Genomic DNA, 17867 nt, shown 5'->3' with positions numbered 1-17867 from the left:
CCCACTTTTCTCAGTCTAGCAGAGTCTTCAACTAGAAAAGCCTGTCATAAAAGGGTGGCAATCGATTGTTCCTTATGTCCACAGAAGGAAGGACAGGTAATAGTAAGCTTACAAGACATGTGCAGCCTTTGATGCTTGGTAGCTCAGTTTTGCAGCCGGTGGAGAAAAGAGCATGGGTCAAGGTTGCCCATGCCTGCTTGTTGAGCAAAATGCCAGCTGTCAAATGTACCAGTTGTAGCTAAATACATATGAGGTTAGGAGGGCCTTACATGCGAGTGTTTAGTAGAAGGGAAAGGTATCAATGTTTTCATGTGACACATATATGAGAGAAATTAAACAAGGGGCAGGACGAGGAAGGGATGAGTTAAAAAGGATGGATGGCGAGTTAAAAATATGCTAGAAGTACAGGGGGCGAGTAGGAAAGAACAGGGAACAAGTATGGAGGATGCATGTGGTAGCAAACAATGGTGGAAGAAGTAGTGTTTTTGCTGTGGCAGAAAGGTGCCAAAGCTGGAGGGGAGCTGTGCCCCAACTGTTTTCTGTGATTCACCAGGGAAGCACTCCTGTCAAAACCTCTCTTCTTCAGCCCTCCATTTAATGTCGCATGTGTTGGAGGACTGTGGGAAGGAACATGGATTGAGAAGCAGGGCAGAGAGAGAGAGGAAGCACTGCAGCTGGTGAGGTAGCTGGAGAACAGGGCTCTGTGGCAGGATTGAGAAGAACTTGGCTTTGGCAGCTAGCAGGCAGCCAAGGGTTTGGTTTGGCTGGCAGTGGTCCAACTCTCTATTCCCTGCTCTTGCAACCAGTCACCCAGATCTCTCACTGCACTCAACACTGACTGGATGCATCTGCCATGAAAACAGGCAGCAAATAGGTTATACAGGTATTTATATTGGGACATGTATTTCAGGCTTAAGAGCTTCTTGAAACAGATGGAATTTCACTTGGGGTTTTATTGCGGGTTTTCTGCAGTCTCAGGCAGACACTGAATTAGCTTACATTCAGAAACCCGTCCTTTGATTGAAAAGAACTAAAAATAATGTTTAAAGTGTTTAGGCTACCAGTACGAAGCCTACCAGCAATTCTGGGTGGAGAAGGATCCTAGGGACTCTATAACATTAAACACGGAGCCCAGAGTAGATCAGTAATTTCTTCAATCACACTTAAAATCAACATAAACCAAGACCAGAATCAAAACTGCTGAAAATTGCATTTGTATTTCCTAACCAAACTAAGACCAATCCTTACTCTTTTAGCTCTAGAAGCACTGAATAAACATCCTTAAAACATACATCAACAGAACACGTGACCTGAAAATCCATTATTAGAATTCACTGCAAGTAGTATAGTAGCCATCAATGCATTAGCCATCTTATTCTGCTAAGTCAAAAAGTTTTATTATAAAGCAGCAAATCTATTATGTACCCAAACTCAGCAGCTAAAAGATAGGAACCACAGAAGCCAAAGGTTAATTAGAAAAGAAAGGTTATGAAACTGAGGGGTAATGGTGAGATACCAGCAACAGTTAAAATACTAGTATTGTAAATGACAATATTACACCACCTAATAAGAGTGTGAATGTCATTGGACAGCCCCTCTACAATTGAATGCACTGCTCTGGTCAATGTCCGTTTTCATTAAAAACTAACAAACTGATGGGTTATGTAGTCTATAATAAAAAGTTACAATTTATTTTAAAAAATACAGCCAAAATAGAATTTACAATCTTAGACAAGTTTCAGGACATTTACAGTAGCTTTTATACAACAACAAGACAATTACTGTGACATTCCAATGCTTACATTAAAACTGAACTACCAGTTAAGTTGTAGAAATGGAACAAAATGACCAAGCTAATGACTTCCACTGACACTCAAGACCAAAGACAGAACAAGTGTAGTGACAGGACAGGTTTGTTGTTGCAGTTGACAGTGCAATAAAATTCTTCTGAAATAGCTGAAAATGTAACTACAAGCTGTACGAGTAAATACCCTCAGTAAAAATACACTGACTAGTTATACGTAGATATGTCCAATATACATTTTTAAGAAAAAAAGTTTTGTTTTGTTTTTTTTAACTACTCAGTTCATTATTTAGAACAGTGCTCCCACCTTTAATTGATGGGATTCTGAAATGTATAAAACTATTAATTTTTCCATTCAAATATTTATTTTTTTTACTAAAAATCATTTTTCTTGCTCTGTAAATCAAAAATTATAAAGCTGTTCAAAATAATCCTACCCCTCAACTGGCAAAAGAGCCATCTTTATTGGCTAATCAAACACTAGAGTTTGGTAAGTCTAGACTGGCTACAAGCCAGTCAGATTTGTGAAGACTCAACACTGAAAATAAATTAATGTACTGGGAGAGAAGAAGGGTGGGGGAAAAGTCTTATCCAGCTAGACTTTAAGAAAAATGCCTCTAAGCGTTCATGGAAAAGCAACTTTCCACGTTTTAATTTTTGGTAATTGGTGCAGTGATGCTATCGGACAGTACAATTCAAGAATGAAAATGGCCAGTCTTTTTCCAACATCAGAGTGGCTCAGAAAAACTATTCCCTAGAATGGAACTGAAAACAAATCAGACTGGCAGTAACGAGAGATTATCTGGTCATTTTTGGTCAACAGGTTTTTAGAAAAGCAGAGGGCTTGAGTTGGAAGGTGGTCCGTTTATCTGAGCAGCAGTAGATTTAAAACCTAACCTCCAATCTTAACTTGCAGATTTCTAGAAGTTAAAATAACTGCAGACAAATGAACAATATTGATGCAAGAATTAAACAATCCCTATATTCCTGGATCTGTTTCAACAGTTTAGGACTATCCATCTTACTAAACAAATCAATTGTCTGAAAGCTCCTTTTCAGAAGCATGAATCTGTATTCTAAGAACTGGAAATGATTTATTCAGAGGTAGATCTAGAGGGGACGCCATGGTGCCATCTAACAATCCGCCCCCTCTCCAATTTCAAACCACACTGCAGGAGCAGCAGCCAGGGATTCTTTAAGTCCCTGAAGCAGAAAAGGATCTTTCTCCCTTCCAGCACCCTCTTCCCGTGCTCAGTGTCACCTCCCTTTCCTTCCCATCCCCCCTCTCCCTATTCCCACTGAGGTTGTTCCCAGCCGAGTTGGGGGCAGGTGGATCTCCAGAGGCCCCCAGGTGTTCCCTGCCAGCCTGGCAGCTGGGGCATGGAGCAAGAATGCACTCACCACTCCCCTGTCTGAGGCCATGCAGCTGCTTTCCTGCAGCCCTGCTAACGCAGGGCGGGAACAGCTGGCATAGCTGTAGCAGCAGGTAGCACCCCCCTTCGCACAGCCACAGGCCTAAGTGTGGGGTGGAGGGAATGGAAGGGGAGGTGAGGTGCTGCTGAGCATGAAAGGGAAGGGGGATGCTGCTGAGAGTGGGGCATGGTAGGGTGGAGAGACACGATTTGGGGACTTAAAAAATGTCCCTGGCTGTTGCTCTTGTGGGGTGGTCTGGAAGTAGGAGATGCAGTCACCCCTGCTATACTGGTTACGATTCCCTTTTCAAAATCCTGGATCTGCCTATGGATTTATGCAAACCTTAGGAGAGGCAAACAGTGAAGAGACCAAAACCTGCATTTCTGGGACCCAAGCTTCAGCTCAGGATGAACAGCAGTGTGATGGCCTGCCAGTCTGTGCGCTACGCTCAAACAGTAGTGAATGTGTTCAGTTAGAAAAACACAACTGGAAATTGACATCATAAACTACCTCATGGACAGAGTTTATTCTTACATTAGTTTTCCACAGTATAAGACAACCAGCTGCTACGTACCACTATACAACATTAGAATGCATTAGCCCCCTGATATCCAGAAAACCGCTAGTCATCAATATGGATCTCATTGCTGGCAACAGAGGTGCACTTTAACCAACTGTATCGAGGTATAAACAGAATGTTTAAAAAAGCAGAGAGCTTTCTATGATTTCCCTGTACTTTTAATGATATCAACGGTTTCATTCAACAAGAACAGCTTTTCCCGAAGTTGCTAAAAAAAGTTAATTTTATTAAAAAGGATTCATTTCAACAGAAATACTTTGGCCTTTTCAAGATTTCTGACCAGCCTGTTTCATTCAGTCAGTGAGAATGGACTAGTAGCAAAACACTGAAAACACAATTCCAAGAAGGTTCATTTATTTAACTTAAAACATCGGACTAGGTTGTGACATTTCAGTTCAGTCAAGGCTTTGTGTTTCTTCTTCAGGGGGCTGGAGTTTTCTGTTTGTTTTGGAATTCATAAACAAATATGTTGGGTTCCTCTATCTACAAAAATAGGATGAGCAATTCTTGATTTTCTTTAGATGCTAAGTAATTTACAGGTCCTTGAAAACCAGATGCATAAAGGAAGCCGTCCTACTTCCTTAAGACACTCCACTGCATTTCCCAAGTGGGCTGAAAAGGAAAAATTTTAGCCTTCTTTTAAAGTTGCATGGGAAGGCTTCTTGCCATCTCTTGGAGACAGAGTATGCATATACTGTGACTGCCATGGTTTACAATCCTTGGTTTCCACTTTTATACAGCATGACCAATTATTTGAGAGTTGTAGTCTGCTGTCTCCATTCTAAGAATATATGGGATGATGCTGTCAATTTGAACATTTCCAATTAATCCTGCAAAGAACAATTCTTCTGTGATGGCAGCACTCATCAATCTCAGTGCAGGCAGTCTGAGAAGAAGTCTAGACAGCCTGAAAAACATGTTTGGCAGAAGAAGGTTACACAAGTTGTACAGGCAGAGGGGCTTCATTTTGATGTTAGCTTGTTGTGTTATCAGCAAGAAAGGAAACAAAACTTGCTGGGTTATGCTGTTGGTAAAAGTTCAATAAAAAGGTCAGTTTCAGGGAGATCAAATATTAGCTTGTGGAAACATGAAAGATACAGTTTTATTTCACTGTGATCATATCAGTGTGATCACTTCAACTCTGATCATATTGCACTGTGACAGTCCAAAGGTATTAGGCATTTCACCATATATAGATTGCACGTTAGGGTCTGTAGCACACAAAAGTAAACTAGAGGGGAACCCAGCCTACAAATAGTCCAGTAATTACAGTTCAGTTTTAAACTTCAACAAATAAACACTTTTAACACTGAAAATGCATCAAGACTTTTCTAAATTTGTGGAAGTAAGTAACATACATGCAGCATGTAAGGGAAAAATTAAGGTTTGTCAATGTGCATTGAACTGATTCTTCCATTCCTAGCATCTGACAAGGGTTGTTTCGTAGGTTGCTGCCTATAAAAGCTCATGCCCCTCTGAACCAGTTAGCCCCTCTGAACCGGTTAGGCCCTTGGTCTTCGCTTAAAGGCACAATGGCTAGGGACAGTCATTCAAAAACCCTGAGCCTGAATTGATTCAATTTCTGCAGGTTAGTCTAACCTGACTAGGGTAAATCAGTTTTGTAACTGGACAGACATCTCAGAAATGCAGGCACATGCCTGCAGTGACTCAGGCTAGAAGCCAGGGGGTGCTAGAGCAGCCCTCCCTTTCTTCCACAGCATGGCGCTGAGGAGCTCCGGAATTAGCTCAGCAGAGAACTGATAACAGTGTTTTTATCACCCAGTTAAGAAAACAGAGGGACATTACCAGCTACTTGTTGATTCTGCCTGTTGATTCAGCACAGATGTAACCAACATATGGTCTGCTAGCTAATACACAGACACCTCTCAGCAAGGCAGAGGGGAAGGGGGAAATTTCTCAACAAGGACTGTGGAGGAGTGGGGGGAGCTGCAGCCAGGGAGCAGAGGGGAGGGGCCACCCCTGCCCTGGAGCAAAGAGCCCTGCCCAGAACAGAGAGCATGTGGGGATGCTGAGAGACTCTACTTTATCTTAAACCAGCAAGGGGTCTGGGACAGACATTGCATGAACTGGTTTGAGCCAAATCAGTTAAGTCTGATACTACATTCAACCAGGTTTATATCAAACCGGTTTCAGCCAAACTGGTCTATGTGCACTGAACATCTGTTCTGTTACAGATTTAAACCAGTTTCTGATCACTTAAACCAATTTATGTGTAATGTCTGTCCCTAGCCAATGGGATCTGATCTATGATCGCAACAACTGTGCCTCCTATCATGCTACGTGTGTATGGCAGGAGGACCAGTTGCAGGGCTGGAGATCGGATCCCAATTGTGCCATAATACTGGTGCAGAGGGAGCCTGGGATTCATGATCCTGGGCTCCTCTTACACCAGCAAGTAGCAAGCCAGTCAGCTGATTGACACTCCCAGCCTCAAGAGCAGAGTCAAAGGCTCTAATGCACCCCTAAAGCTGAGTGCCCATCATATGACTGCTGCTCTGTTTTTGGGGTGCACTGGAGCCAAGAGCTCTGTTATGTCCTTGAGGCTGAGAGCAGCAATCCTCACTCCTAGCATTGAGAGTGCACCAGAGTTCTTGACTCTGATGTGTTCCCCAAGCTGGGAGCCCCAATCAGCTGATCAGCCTGGCTACACATTCAATTTAAGGTATGATGGGAACCAGCCACAAAGATCTTACATAGATTTTGTGTAATAACTTCATGGCTTAGTCCCTTTTTTATCACACCATTAACTGAATTAATGTGCAGCCAGAGTTACTATTGAAGACACGATTAACTTGTTAATCGTGTCTTAAATGTAACATGTACCGGGGCCTAAAGTGTGACCCTGGCCTGCCTTCTGCCTGTCTTTGGATATCTAACTACCCCCTGATTCCTTAAAACTGAAGTACTTTACAAATCAGGGTCATTGATGCTATGAAGAACAAAAACAAAAAGGATAAATCAAGCAGATGATTACACAAATTTACATACCTGTAAGTATCATCTGGATATACTTTTGTTACATAATCCTGAAACTCCATGTAAGCCTTTTCTTGAAACTTCTCAATCTGTATTACGTTTTCTAGACCTGGATGATCTGAAAAACAGTCTACCTTGTTATACCTGCTCTGGGCAAGATGCAAAAATACCTACAAAACCCACTCAAACTATCCGAGGCAAATATCCTCTATTGATTCTTTAGCAACTTCTGCTTTTTATCTCCCCCCACCCCCCAAATTCTATTGCTGGACCTCTCCCCTTATTTAGTTTATTTTTTTCAGATGAAGTTGGTATATTTTATTCCAGGTGCTCAGATAAATATACCAGACAGCCCCAAAAGTTCCAGCAAATGCAACACCTACAGTGTTTATGCCACCCTTATCCACAGTTGATCAGGTCTCCTGTCTCTGTGTTGCACTGGATCATGCCTTTATTCTGACAGGCTGACAGTGCATTAGAAGGCTGAGTGCTAAAGCATTCCAAGTCAAAAGTGAAAGGGTTATAATAAACATAATTTTAAAAGCTGAAAAAGCTGTGGGGTAACTCTGGCTGATGATATAAAGCAGATACTTCTTTATCAGTATTCTGATCTAAATTTTTTGAAAGCACATAAATTACAATTCCAGGTATAACTTAGGTACTTCAGAATATAAGTGTTATTAGAAACAAAGACTCCTTAAGTTCCTAAATGCCTAAATCTCTTTTGAAAATGTGATTTCGTATCTTTGAACATTGTACCTCTAGTCATAATCCCCACATGGTATCATGCGTGTTTCTAATTGAGAAAAAATCATAATTGGGAGAATGGGGGAGGCAACCTTGTGACAGAGGATGCAGAAAAAAGGCTGAAGTGCTCAATGCCTTTTTTGCCTCAGTCTTCACAGGCAAGATCAGCTCCCAGACTACTGCACCAGGCAGCACAGTTTGGGGAGGAGGGGGAGCAGCCCTCAGTGCTGAAAGAACAGGTTAGGGACTGGATGGGATGCACCTGAGGGTGCTGAGGGAGTTGGCTGATGTGACTGCAGAGCCATTGTTCATCATCTTTGAAAACTCATGGCAATCAGGAGAGGTCCAAGATGTTTGGAAAAGGGAAAACATAGTACCAGTATTTAAGGAGGGGAAGGAGGATCCAGGGAACTACAGACCAGTTAGCCTCACCTCAGTCCCTGGAAAAAATCATGGAGCAGATCCTCAAGGAATACACTTCTAAGCACTTAGAGGAGAACAAGGTGTTTAGGACCAGTCAGCATGTATTCACCAGGGTCAATTCATACCTGACCAACCTGATTGCCTCCTATGACAAGGATGACTGGATCTGTAGATGCAGGGAAGCCAGTAGATGTGGTGTACCTTGATTTTAGCAAGGTTTTTGATATTGTCTCCCACAGCATTCTTGCAGGCAAGCTAAGGAAGTATGGGCTGGATGAATGCACTGTAAGGTGGACAGAAAACTGGCTGGAGCATCGGGCTCAGAGATTAGTAATCAATGGCTCTCTGTCTAGTTGGCAGCCAGTATCAAGTGGAGTGCCCCAGGGGTCAGTTTTGTTCAACGTCTTCATCAATGACCTGGAAGATGGCATAGAGATGGAAGATGGCCTCAGCATGTTTGCAGATGACACCGAGCTGGGGGGAGTAGTAGATATGCTGGAAGGGAGGCCTAGGATTCAGAGTGGCCTCGGCAAATTAGAGGATTGGGCCAAAAGGAATCTCATGAGGTTCAACAAGCAATGTTCCCTCTATGGTCTGGTGGTCCGTGAGCATGCTGCTTTGGTCTGTGAGCTGCTTAGAGGGAACACTGATGCCTGCTGTGTTTGTTGGAGGTCCCAGAGGTAGGCACGTCCAGGAAGAAAGGCTGTCTAGGAAGCCGGCTACTGGACTTCTCCTAAGGGATGGAATTTACAGCTCAGGAGCCTTGCTGCATGCACCACTGCTGCCTTTCAGTCATCTTGCAGCTGCTTTCCTGAGCTCCCAGGATCAGGCACAGGGAGGAGGAAGAAAATATGCAGCAGCCTGGGAAGCCGGGGAACCTTTTGTATGGCTTCTGCCCATGCTCAGGCAGGTTTCTCTCTTTCTAGCACAACACTGGAGAGAAAGCGGCTGCAAAGATCCACCCCTTCCCCTCCCCGTCCCTCCCAGAGAGAGCCTGGAGCCAATGATGAATGTTACAGGACCTGGCAGGTCAGCCAGTGGGCTCGGCACACTTCAGAGGCTGTGCTCATGTGAGCCTTTTAAAACACGACACTGTCCCTGGAGAGCTGCCTCCTACCTCCTCGAGACCAGCTGCATGTGGCTGTGCCTCCACCATCACATTCTGCTTGGCACAGGCTGCCTGGGCTCCTGTCTTGCTCCATCTGGAGCAGCCAGGCAGTCCCCCAAACCAAACCCTGCCAAGAGGGTTCACAGCTCCCCACCGGGACTATCAGAAACCCATAACCATCACCCCTAACTCCCCCCCAAAAGATCAGGCACCTTCAAGCCAGCGATCCTGATTGGGAGTGCACAGGTATCTCAGTGTGCCTGCCCCTCCACACTTCTCCAGCAGCCTGTAGCCAGGTTGGGGTGGGTGCGCAGCATTAAACAGTGCGTGGCAAGACTTTTTCTTGTGCGCTGCTGCACATGCGCACAGCTTAGAGGGAACCTTGTCAACAAGGACAAGTGCAAAGTCCTTGCGCTTAGGATGGAACAATCCCATGCACCAGTACAAGCTGTGGGCTGACTGGCTGGGGTAGTTGCCAAGAAGGCTAACGGCATACTGGGCTGCATTGGTAGGAGTGTTCCCAGTAGGTCAAGGGAAGTGATTATTCCCTTCTATTCAGAATTGGTGAGGCCACATCTGGAGTACTATGTTCAGTTCTAGGCCCTTCACTACATGTGGGCATGTGGAGATATTGGAGAAAGTCCAGCGGAGGACAACAAAAATGGTGAGGAGGCTGGGGGACATGACTTATGAGGAAAGACTGGGCTTATTTAATCTAGGGAGAGAAGATTGAGGGGGGGACTTAATAGCAGCCTGAAGTGGGGTTTGAAAGAGGATGCAGCTAGCCGGTTCTCAGTGGTAGCACACAACGACAGGACAAGAAGCAACAGTCTCAAGTTGCAGCAAGGGAAGTTTAGGTTAGATATTAGGAAGAATTTTCTCACTGGAAGGTAGTAAAGCACTGGAACAGGTTACCCAGAGAGGTTGTGGAATCTGCATCCTTGGAGGTTTTCAAGTCTGGCTAGACAAAACGTTGGCTGCGATGATCTAGTTGGGGCTGGTCCTGCTCTGGGCAGGGGTTTGGACTAGATGACTTCCTGAGGTCCCTTCCAACCCTTACTTTCTATGATTCTATAAAGTAGATGACCTGAAGGAATGGGGTCATAAATAACCAGCTGAATCATATCAGAAAAAAGTCATCAATAGCAATTCTCATTTTCCAAATATATTGCCTGCATAACCTTACAACTGGAATTGCTGGTCTACCATATAGCCACAGAACTTTTTTAAGCAACAAGGTGGTATATGCAATTCTTTCAAACCCAACACATCACAGACCAATGACTTAAATATCCTGCTCTGTTTAGTAATTCCTTAACTTCAGAAACTGTATGAGCATGGCCTGAAAGTGAAGTATGTCAGTGTAGTTGTGTAGGAGCAGTTTATTCTGAGCACACTAATGCATTATTTTGAACTCTATAAGCTACTTGAATTCATTTAATTCCTTTACATTTGCATCTGCTGGGGCTTGACACACCTGAACTTGACAACTCTGGCCAAAGCCCTTGCTGAAGCATTCAAAATATCAAGAAAAGCTTTCAGGAAATTCTTAAATGTTTCCAAGCCCTCTGATACACTTTGCATGAGACACATATACATTGCCACTGAACAGAACATGTCAGTAGGTAAACAAGCTTCAAAATATTAAGACACAGAAGCCTCAGCTAATACATGATGGATTCAGTTTTTTCCATGCAGAGGAGCTTTTCCAGAGATACATCTGACAACACAAGTAACTGGAAAAAAAGCATTTAAACTTTAAGAAACTTAAAAAACCTCTGTTCCATTAAGTGGTAAAACTTCCTAGTAAAATGTTTTCTGGCCTCCAATAGAACAGGGCTTGATCTCTTCATACAGGAGAAAACATCCTATCATAAACCCTAGCACTCACACTGCTGGATCAAGGGATTTGGGGTATGCTTACATCATTTGGTTCCTCCGCTGGAGAAAGCTGAGCCAAATAAGGATAGACAAATGGACTATTTAAGGAGAGACCAGAAATCTGAAAAAGCATCAAATCTGCTGCATGGCATGATCTATTCCCCCACTGTAAACTGAACTCCTCTGAGTCAACAGCTGTTGGCTTTCGGGCTATTACCTCATCTAACTAATGGCTGCTGCATATCAGGTACTGGCACTGCTTGCACTTTTTGAAATGTGGAGGTAAGAAAATTAACAGGTTAAAAAACCAAACCAGTCTTAAGGGTTAAGAACAGAACAAAGGCAAAATTCAACTTAAGAGATCAAGAACAAAGTGAAGTCCTTTCCTTCCACTATTGTAAGATTCTGGCATTACCTGAATGACTCTTATTTCCAATATGTCCTTTTATCCCTATAGCTTTTCATGGGGGGGGGAGGGGAGGAGTGCTAACCCCCCCCCCCCCCCCCCAAACATCTAGAAGCAGAGGTAGGCAAGATAACCAGGCTTTAAATAGCAGAGAGTCACCCCATTTACGAGCTACAGGACTTAGCTACCTTAATAAATGGCCTGTCACAACTGAAAACACCAACAAGAGTCCAGAGTAGAGGAATCATTCCGGGTCTTCTCTCCTGCCTGTGTAAGTAGGGAGTAAAGCCACAGGACCAATAGCCCAAGTAACCAAGTACAGGTAGAGAAAAAAAGGCTAGATAAAACTTAAATTTTGGCAATGTCTATACTGACAACCAAAGCTCCAAAAGTCTTCCTGTGCCTGAAACCAAAGTTTCCCTTGAAGGGGAGCTGTAGCAGAATGGGAAAGAAACCACTTTTCTCAGTTTCGAGAAACTTACAGCATCAAGTTTGGAACTGACAGGAACAGTGTTCCCCAGGGATGTCAATCACATCTGGCCTTGTGAGCCAGATGAGTTGCACAGGGCTGGTCCATGGCCTGGGCCAGGCCCATGGACCCTCCCCTATGCTGGACCTAGCACAGGCAGTCCCCACACATAGACTGTGCTGCATGCAATGCCTGAGCAGGGCCCATCTCAGACATGCGCAGCAGTGTCCACTCCAGCCGGTTCAGGACCTGCGCTCCACACAGCCCCCGTCCTGGCCTGCCCAGGTTGGGCACTACATGCAGCATGGGTCCTAGGCTGGCCAGAGTGAGCACTGTGTGCAGGGCCAGTCTGACATGTGCCATTTGCTGTATGTGGGTCAACTCTGAGACCCAGAGGCAGCACTGGGGACCAGATGATGGCACTCCGCAGGCTGGATCCATCCCATGGGCCATATCTTTGGCACCCCTGTTGTATCCAATTGCACCACTGAAGACTTTTGCACATGACAAACCAGACCAGATCCCTCTTTTATTTCTCAGTGCAGCTTTTTATAATGCTCATGCAAGTCTGGTCATTCTCTTTAAATGGGGCTCACCTCCTTCACGAGCCCAAGATTCTGGCACAGGCCTCAACACTAAGGCAACCTTTATTGGCATATTACCTCACCTGGGAAGACATTAGGTAAAGATCTCTCAGGTTCTTGCCCTATAAAAATCATTGGTGGCAACATTTTCTGGAGCTGCCTATTGGGACCTGTTCATACTTCCCTGACGCAGAGAACTTTGTGGGGCAAAACAAACAGCCCATAAGTGTCCTTCTTTTAGACCAGTGGTGCCCAACCTGTTTGCCTGGCGAGCTGGTTGGGCAGTGCCCAGTCTGTCCGCGGGCCAGATCCAGCTGGTGGTCCCAATCTGGTGCCCAGGGTGGGCAAGGCAGGACCCCATCTGGCCACACAGGGAGGAAGGGGGAGAGGACAGGGGGTGTGGCCCAGACTCACTGGTGGAGTGGAAAGGGGGTGTGGCCTGGGCCCAACCTGGCTCTGTAGAGAGGGGAGAATAGGGGGTGGCCAGGCCACAACCCACCCCAGCAGAGAGGAATGGGGAATGGCTTGGCTCGGACCCTGTCCTGCAGCACTTGGCGGAGAGGGGGATTAGAATTTGAAAGGGGGTTGGGGAAGGTGGTGGTATTGCCACTGCATCCTTGCTCCCAAATTTATGACCTGTGGGGAGCCCTGCAGGCAACATGCCATGCCTTTGCAGGCATGGCCCATGGGTTGGACACTGAGCACCCATGTTTTAGATAGATCTACCATTATATGCAAGGCCAAAAGTGACATAATATAGATTAATAATGAAAAGTAGAACATAAAACTTCCACTAAATTTGACTCTAATAATTCAGCTACTTATAACTAGCTTAAGACTAAAGAGAAAGAAGAGGTTCTTTCACTGTTTCATATGTGGCAGACTAAGGAAATATGAAGAGGCAGGGTGCTCATATTGTGGTCTATACAGAAGGCTGGTTGTGAGGAAATTGTGTGTTCCCCATAATTTCCATCTGTTACCCGAAAAACATCTGTGATTAGGTATGTGACTCATGAGGTGGGACTCTGGTTTGATACTGTCATGAAAAATGTAAAGGCAGAGGCTGAAGGTAACTAAAACACTTTTGGCCTGCTACCCCTGCTCGCTACCTACCTTCCAACTTCTGAATCAGATGAGGCAGGGTCCCTATAGATACAAGAATCATTACAGAACCCTGATTCATCCCCACAGCACATTCACTCTATACAAAGAAACAATAACTACTAGGGACAGGTATATTTTTTCTGTATCTTTTAGAACATCTTTTTACTTTGTCACAGTTAGAAATTAAAGCTGTAGTCTCTTCATTTTGCCTCAGAAGTGTTTCTAAAGGCAGCAATAATTATGCCGTTTTACAGAGCCTAGCACAATGGGGCCCTACTTAGGGCTCCTACATTTTATGATAATACAAAGACATAATAATGATGCATATGTACAAAATAGTTCAATTAAGGTTGTACAAGCAACTGTAATGCTAGCATTGGCTAACCTTTCAGTGCTTGACTTACTTTTGAACATGCTCTTTGGCTTGTCTGCCACCCCCAATCCCATCCCAGTTTTCCCCGCACCAAAGTTCGTCATCTTAGTTTGCTTTCTCAACCAGTCCAACACCAACACTTCACCTGCTCATCTGATTTCAGCTCCTGGATGTCTGAATTGTCCCCCAAGTCTTCTCTTCTGCCACATCTCCCCCCAACAGACAGATCAGACAGCACAATATAATAACACAGTAGGGGTTAATCTACATTTTCGCTTTTTCCATTGATGGCAATGACTGAACTGCACTGGTGCTACAGCAATTGTGAGGGAGATGGTTAAAAACTTCTGTAAATCAGGGGTGTTAAACTTATCAGACCTAGCAGGCTGGATGAATGGCACAGGGATGGTCCACAGGTCAGATAAGTGGCATGGGACTGCTCTGTAGGCTGGACTGGCCCCATAGACTGCCCCACACATAGTGCACTGGGTTGGTCCAGTGCATGTGCCACAAACATCCCAGAACAGCCCTGTGTTCTCTGCGCTGGACCAAGCACTATATGCCAAATGAAGCACATGCACTAGTCCTGGCCCCACAAGCACCATGCAGTGTGTGAAGCATATGGGTCTGTGTATGGTGTGCAGTGTGCTAGGTTGGTCAGGTGTGCACCAAAAGAAGCATGTGGGTCCAGTGCAAGACCCATAGGTGACACAGTGGGCTGGAAGATAGGGCTTTGTAGCCAGATCTGGCCTGTGAGCCATATCTGACACCCCTGCTGTAAATGACCTAAAACTGTGAGACTGATAGACTGACATTTACATTTGAAACCAGAGTAGCTAAACACTTAAAAATCACCTTCCAACCTAAAGTCTGAAAAATACAGCAACAAACAGTAAATACATCTGAGTATTTATTGCTTGTTGCTGTATTTTCCAGACTCTAAACCAGTGGTTCCCAACCTTTTTTTTCCCCGCACCCCAGTGCTGGGAGCCGAGTGTGGCGGTGGCAGCAGCGGCCCAGGGGAGCTTTCAGCACATGGTGCAGCTCATCTTTTCTGTGCAGTGCTGCTAGGATTGCCCCCGCAACCCTCATTTAGGTTGGAAACCGCTGCTCTAGACGTTTTTCCAGACACTGTCACAGCAAAAGTACATTTAAAATAATTACATACCAGGACTGAAGAGGACGATTGCTTTCAGATAAGCGTATTCATATCCATCTAGGCAAAGCTTAACCATGCTGTTACAGAACTCCTGCAGTTTAAAGATATGCTCCATCACTAGCTTTCCTCTGTCGGATGACAACTTATCTAGATTAATACAAGAAATAGATGCAGAATGGAGGTTTGTTTTTGGATTTTTTCTCTTTTTTTTGCATAAATGTATTCCTGATTCATTCATTTGGAAACACGTGCCTCTTCTGAAAGAAACCCCACCCCCCCAGCTCTAAATGATTACAGACCAGTTGAAAATGCTACGCTTTATGATTAGTTTGTTCATGTTATTAACGTACCCGTAATGAGAGGTGGACTGGAGCCTGATACAACCATCAAAAGTGTGTGCATGGAGAAGCTTATTTACCAGTAAAAGGAATTCCACAAATGCGCTGTACCTGCACTCACTAAGAATCAGGGTGGTGCCAAACTCATTCAGTTTATCAGAGCTACTAGAAGCAGCAAACCCATACAAGCATTATGAATATTCTCAAACCAGAATCTGCATAAAGGATTCTTACTCCATACCTGTCTTAGGCAAATCATCAGATCAGAGGCACTAAAATGTTCACTTAAATGACAGGACACACAATTATTTTCTTGAAAGTGGGAATTCAGTCCCCAGGGAATTCCAACCAACTTGCCTGGTGGCAAGATGCAAAATTCTCAAAATCTGAACTGGAGAATCTTTCCACATTTAGAGAAATATGAAATTACTACTATTAGCAGGATTATGGGGGATCCTCTGAAGAAATTTAAGAGTTTAATATCACAATAGCTTGTCATAGTTAAAACTATATGATCCCCAAATTACAAAATAAAACTTTAATAACTTTCTGTATGTCTAAAAATCCATGAAAGTAGAATGTCAATAAGGAACAAGACAGGGCAAAGTATGCAACTAAAGACTGAGATGCGAAGTAGAGCTCACAAGTAAATTCAGTCCTACTAATAATTTTTTTAGCAAAGTAATGTTATAAAATCTGACATTTCAATAACAGGAGGCTTATACCTGTTAGTAGAGGACACATTTCTGCTGATAAAGCAAAGGTGTATTTCAACAAACACAGATAGCTTATCGGAGTCCAGAACATAATAATGAGCCAGCAATTAGAAATTTTGAACTGAACAAGCTTGCTGGAAAATGGTTTTTATAGTGAAATCAATCAAGAACCACTGGTTCATATTTTTTGGTGTTGTTCTGTCTTGTTTCATTTTGATAAAGGACACAAAATCATGAAAATGATCCTGGCATTAGGTATGTATTAAAAAAAAATCTACTCCTACAGACTGGGCATAATTCTTTCCTTTTTTGATGTACAGGCAACAGTCACAGGTGTTTGCCATACCTTCTAGTAGAATTCATCAAAATGACACTAACTGGCAGGGCTGAAAGATGCCTGCTGACCAATCTGCCTTGTCCATCCTGGAATATGCTGAGACTCTAGCACCTTTTCTATAGAAACCTTGAAACTTGGCATAAAGGAGATTATAGTTCCATTTGGGGAAGAAGGTGATAAGACTACAGGTTAAGCTATGTCTGCAGTTTGATTAAGTTCTTTCTTAGAATAAGCAAACTCCTGCAAATCAACTCAGAAGGACCATGTTGTAGAACTGTATCAGAGGCAGTAAAAAAGACATGACAAACTGGTCTGCATGGACCCCATACACGGACTTCATAAAGACCATGATGTGGTATTACAGAGTAAGAGACTGAAGACCCCAGAGCTGGATACCAATACAAAGAACTATGCTGATAATCTTGCATTATCTCACTGCACAGGGAATATGGGAACAGTCAGATTCAGGGGTTTGTGTAGTAATAAAAAAAAAAAAAATACTGCAGGTCCCAGTAACAAATGATGGAGTTTTTGCAATAGATGACAACAAAAGGAGATTCAAGCTCCTCCAAACTTGCAAGTCTCCTGGTATCAAAGAATATAGTGTCACAAATCTCAGAGCTCAGCTGGAGAACACTGGAGTTCACTGTGCCAAGGCAGCTGGCAAGAATACACTTGCTATCCAAGGAAGCCTCATAATCTTTGTCAGAACTAAGTATAACAATCCTGAAAGTGACCACACAAAACCTTGGAAATGTCATTTAAGCTTTGTCCATAACAAGGAACCAGCCAGTCCCCATTCAGCTTAGCATGCCAATGCAGTTCCATGCCCCCTCCAAGATCCTAAGTCATCTGTATTAGGCCATAAGGCCTCGTTAGAATGGAAGTAATGAAGAAAGACATGTTTTTCCTAGTGAACTCTTCTATGCAAGATCAACTTCTCTTTTGCAAAGCAGTAATGTTTTTCCCCCCTCATAAAACTGTCCTACTACAGACAGAAGCTGGAGCTTTGGACAAGAGAGAAGTCTGTGCATCCTGCAGCACTTCTGGAAAGCAGGTCTCATCCAATAAAAATGTCTGCAAACATTCTTCCTTGGCTTCTAAAATACTTTTTAATGATAATTTACCCATGGTATGGGACACCCCTAAACAAAATAGGTTCCTAGCATGCCTGTCATTTTTAGGTGAGAGAGGCAGTAATTGAATCCCAGAGGCTTGAAGTTAACAAGTCTTTGGGAAGTGTATCTATAAAAAATATAACACAGTGAAGTGAAAAAGACCAGAACCTGTTAAATGAATAGGCCAAAGGGCAACTAAATTGGTATTTAACAAACTCTAATCTAATTCAGCAATAATATATACCAGAAGCAAGTAAATTAACAAGGAAAGTGCATCAAGATGTGAACTCTAAGTTGCATTACTTCACAG

The 17867-nt window shown here is 43.6% G+C and overlaps 1 protein-coding gene across 8 annotated transcripts in view; it reads right to left on the bottom strand.

The window, feature by feature from the left end:
• Positions 1-1670: 1670 nt before the first annotated feature.
• NR2C1 (nuclear receptor subfamily 2 group C member 1) overlaps positions 1671-17867 on the bottom strand; it is a 93853-nt gene continuing 77656 nt past the window's right edge. For 5 of the 8 annotated variants that reach the window (XM_019489319.2, XM_019489324.2, XM_019489321.2 and 2 more), the window contains 3 exons: positions 15058-15195; positions 6807-6912; positions 1671-4821 (listed from right to left, as the gene is read on the bottom strand). In XM_019489319.2, the coding sequence (XP_019344864.2) occupies positions 4530-4821; positions 6807-6912; positions 15058-15195 (536 nt within the window). In that variant the 3' untranslated portion in view covers positions 1671-4529. Of the gene's footprint in view, positions 4822-6806; positions 6913-8089; positions 8382-15057; positions 15196-17867 lie in introns of those variants that run through there. The other 3 variants (XM_014607354.3, XM_014607377.3, XR_009461693.1) reach the window with 2 other exon arrangements.

The sequence above is a fragment of the Alligator mississippiensis genome, chromosome 4, assembly GCF_030867095.1.
Source record: "Alligator mississippiensis isolate rAllMis1 chromosome 4, rAllMis1, whole genome shotgun sequence".
In the NCBI taxonomy this organism is placed as follows: domain Eukaryota; kingdom Metazoa; phylum Chordata; order Crocodylia; family Alligatoridae; genus Alligator; species Alligator mississippiensis.
The sequence above is the reverse complement of the archived record's forward strand: the minus strand, read 5'-3'. Positions and strand labels throughout refer to the sequence as shown.